Below are 4,364 nucleotides of genomic sequence, written 5' to 3'. Positions count from 1 at the left end.
ACAAAGCTTGCAACAAGGCACACAGTTATGATCCTCTTCGGGGTTCCGAGCCCCACATCCTCGGCACTGAAGACAATCGGGCGCAGGACAGACATCCGCCCGATGTCCAAGCTTGCCACACCACATAGCATACATCCACCTGCTTTCGATACAGGTAACACCGGACCAGGGTTGGCCCATATCTGACAAAATTGGGCACTCTTAACCCGTCGAAAACAATGATAACAGATCCTGTATTCTTGATTCTTTTGACCGCCATAGCCAGCGGATTGCGATCGTTAACAATGTTCGCTCAAGTGCCGCAGGGCCATCCATAATGTCCACATTGCGAATGACTCCTTTACACGTAGTGTGTGGGGCCGTCTCGTACGCACTCACTTCAAAATCCTTGTCCGCCACTCTGATTGACCTGAGCCTCACATATCGTTCAGCGTTGCTCCTTTCTGGCGTACTAGCCACCAAGATATTTTGCATAAGTTAGGGCAGATAACATCTTCCTGATCTGCTCAGTACTGAGGCCGGCTGCCTTTACGATAGCCCTGCCCACCGTTGAGGGCTAACTTTCTCCAAATTCAATCCACCCCGTGGGCGAATGACTATTTTGATGTGCTCTTCAGGCATCGGTGGCATGCGCGATGCCTTCACAATGCGGTTCTTGATTACCAAGCCTTTGCGCCATTCACCTGCGCCCCTTCGTTCAGGCATCTCGCTTCGTGCACCGCCATCACCCAATCCAGGCTTCGTGGTAGCTCTAGATTTTCGGCTGGACACTGTCCGCCATCCCAGGTCTTCAGTAAAGTCCTCCTCCAGGAGCGTTTCCCCTTCGACTTGCGTTGCTGCCATGCCGGACGCGCGCGTCCCGCCGCGCTAGGTCTACCAGACGCTAGCTCTCGGCCAGCGTGGCGTGAGCACAAAAGTTCCAATAAAGTCCAAAAAATGGGTGGCCCACCTTGAAATCAGGTATCCGCCGAATCCTCTCGTCTTCACAGATCCGATGATATCAAATCTGCGCCACAATATAAACAAGTACCCGCGGAAACATTCGGAAAAGACGGAGCCGATGCCAGTGCGTCCGCTCACTTCGACGCTCCAGGGCCTCTCCCCAGGGACCTTCGTGCCGTGCTTTTAATTTTGGAAGGAGAGTGAAATTATTCGAGTTTAGGTTGCGTGTGGAAGAGAAACCATGTCGTTTCCGGCGACAAACTGGCCTCTGTGGAGCGCTCTGTTGCAAGGTTCATTGTTCTTGTACAGCATCTAGATTCTTGTGCACCACAGCTGGGGCTGTTATCCCCAAACGATTTCTCTGAGAAGCGCTAAAACTTGGCTCTAAATCTAGGCAGAATTATGCTATCTGCCACTAGCAACCTTTTAAAATTTTAGAAAGTGTTCGCTGAAACTCTCAGTATATATGCATAAAGCACTTCTGTTGATCCGATGCTTAAGTCGGAAGAACGCAGACTAACGTAAAGAACAGGAATAATTATGCGATTTGGCAGCAACGTCGAGCGAAATGAATGCTTTTGTTTTTCATCGCAGTGTATATATATATATATATATATATATATATATATATATATACATACATACATATGCAATTTATATATGTTCGCCCGGTTTTCGTCAGTCACAATCACATGAAACTATGATAGTGACACCAAGTTTAGCTGAGAGTGAATTACACGTTTTTTAACATATAAATTTAGCACTAATAAATAAAGGGAAATGAAAGTCCCTTTATTTACCCTCTCTACACTGCAATCAATGTACTTCACGCTATGCTTTTGTTTGTGTCATTGTCTGTTGACTTGAAGTGATGTATAAATATATATATATATATATATATATATATATATCCTCCTATAAGCATTTTCATGTTTGTTGTTTACGACTACACGTTGGAAGGAATCTCCAGTTTACCTGTCGTCGTGGGTGGCGTCGCCAACGTTGTAGGCGTCTTCTTGGTAGTGACCAGTGGGCCCGGCGGCTCCTTTTCGGATGCTATCGGCATGCGGGCAAGAAAACTTTTTGAAACAAAAACTTTAACGCAAAAAATCGTCAAGCACAAGAACTCTTTGAACCGACCTATCCTTTATAGTTAGTGTTTGCCTAAGAAAGAAGGAGCAGCACTTATCACACATGATGCCAAGCTCTCCTAGAAACATATCTCCTAGACACAAGAAAGTACGCTTGTAAGTTATATAATCTTAAAGGTTGTTCCTGTAACTTATACGTTACGCTGGACATTGCCGTTAAAGGAATCCGGAATATTAAAAACTAGCGGCCACTCTAACGGCCGCGAGTGGTAACTGGCGCGGTTTTAAAACGCCGTGCTACGCGAATATGTTACCACAAAAGCTGGGATTTAAAGATGCCCGGGAGAAATAACTTCGACAACGCTACGCCCCAACCCCAAATAAGCTGTACAAAAATGCCTTTTTACAAAAACCGGTCCCAAATTGCATCCGGCGTTACAAGTACAGTAGGCCATGAAACCTCTAATATTTCGAGGTAATTAGGCGCTGAAAAGGGGATAAACAAAGACCCTATACGAAGTCGACTAACTCCGCTTTCAAGTCGTCGTAACGGCGAAGCTCGAAAACCCTAAATGTGTTTCGTGATTGCTATCCGAATATCAAAGTAATAATATATACAAAAATTGTACATATAAATCCACGGACGAGCCAGCACGTTCGGTTGGACAATAGCAGAGCTCTGTCAACGAACGGAGATTGAAAATAGTTACAATGGTCATTACCGCGCCTATACTAGGTCGGACATGGCTTCGTTCGTTTGAATGACCCTTATTTTTTATCCATTTATTTTCTTGCGTTAGCTCAACTTCGGTAAATCCTTGGGTACACACGAGCACACGCTGCTGGGCGTTAGTGTGTGCATTATCGCGGCAATTAAGTCTATAGAGATCACTGGGCGTTGTAACTAGGTAACTAGTTATGTGAGAGTGGGAACGTGCCACTCTACAATGACGAAAAAGACGCCTTCTGAGGCTGAGTGGGATTGAACCCAGGTTCAAGCAGGCTTTTCTGCGGCCGCGCTAGATGGCGCCGAAGGTTCTTAGGGAAGCGCGACACAGAAGTCCCGCTGCAGTACATGCCTCGCACATAACTCGTTTCGACGATGGCAATACCTTAAGTCGCTACATTGATTCATTGCAAACTCATTACCGTTGCCAGCCATCGTGAGATGGGTTCTGCCGCAATGTATTTTTTTTATTTGTCATGTTAGTTTTAGGGGTTAGGTGGAGATTACGTACATTTGAAGTTGCAATGTGGAGGTAGTGGTTTAAATATATGCACAAAACAATGTGACAGAACCCATCTCACGATGAGTGTCGACCATAATGCCTGAGAATTGAATCAATATAGCGACGCAGCGTATTGTCAGCATCTACACCAGTTGTGTATGAGGCGGCGTGTGCAGCAGCGGCGCTATAAAGCGCCACTGCCATGTAGCGTGCGCTTGGCCTCCAAGATGATAAGAAGCGTGGCATGCCGGTACCTGAGAATGCTGGAAATTGTTCCCTTGCTGGCCGCACAAACAGTGGAACAGTGCCCACGGACCAAAGTTCACGAGGGGTTCATTGAAGAGCGGCACACATCCAAAGCATTCATGCTCGCTCAAGCATGGGGGTGAAAGGCGTTCATTGAAAAGCAGCGCATACCTAGTGCATTTGTAGCACAGCTTGCTAATACGTCGGGTGTTGTTCGTGATGAGCTTTTGTGATGTGGGCTCGATTCCACTCAGCAACGGATGAATTCAAGAGATATTTTTCGTCATTGTAGGACAGCACATTCCCAGCAGCACATAACTATAATTACCGAAGTAATCGATAAAGTTGTTTATTCAAGAGCGCCACAACGCCTACTGGCATATACCCAGTGAAAGAAGTTCGTATCAAAGAGGTTCATTGAAGACTAAAGACCGAGTGGCGACTACCCAGTGCTCCCAGTCAGCGTCAGAGTTCCTTCGAACAGTGGTAGCTACCCAGTCCCGCGTCAACAGTGACCCACGTGGGCGTCTAAGAGGTTCGTTGAAGAGCGGAACGCATGTAGACATTGCCGCGTACTCACTGACCCAGGGTGGTCCGATGCTTGGCTTCAAACTCTCTTACCTCGGCACAGCAGCCCGATGTGCTGCCCATTCGACGACTGACTACCCAGCGACCCATGTAGGTGGGCAAATGGTTATATACAAACACTCATAGTAACAAACATAGATAGATAGATAGATAGATAGAGAGATAGATAGATAGATAGATAACCCCGAAAAGTGCATGAATTACCTTTAGAATGCTCAAACAATAATTACATCTTAATTATACAGATTAGAGCAAATTCCGTATTTAT

At 46.1% G+C, this 4,364-nt stretch overlaps 1 protein-coding gene across 1 annotated transcript in view; it reads right to left on the bottom strand.

The window, feature by feature from the left end:
- LOC125945707 (uncharacterized) overlaps window positions 1-843 on the bottom strand; it is a 26,470-nt gene extending 25,627 nt beyond the window's left edge. The window contains exon 1 of the mRNA XM_049667958.1: window positions 562-843. Coding sequence (XP_049523915.1) covers window positions 562-843 — 282 coding nt within the window. The remainder of the gene's footprint in view (window positions 1-561) is intronic.
- Window positions 844-4,364: the final 3,521 nt, after the last annotated feature.

Source organism: Dermacentor silvarum, chromosome 5, assembly GCF_013339745.2.
Source record: "Dermacentor silvarum isolate Dsil-2018 chromosome 5, BIME_Dsil_1.4, whole genome shotgun sequence".
NCBI classification, from domain to species: domain Eukaryota; kingdom Metazoa; phylum Arthropoda; class Arachnida; order Ixodida; family Ixodidae; genus Dermacentor; species Dermacentor silvarum.
The sequence above is the reverse complement of the archived record's forward strand: the minus strand, read 5'-3'. Positions and strand labels throughout refer to the sequence as shown.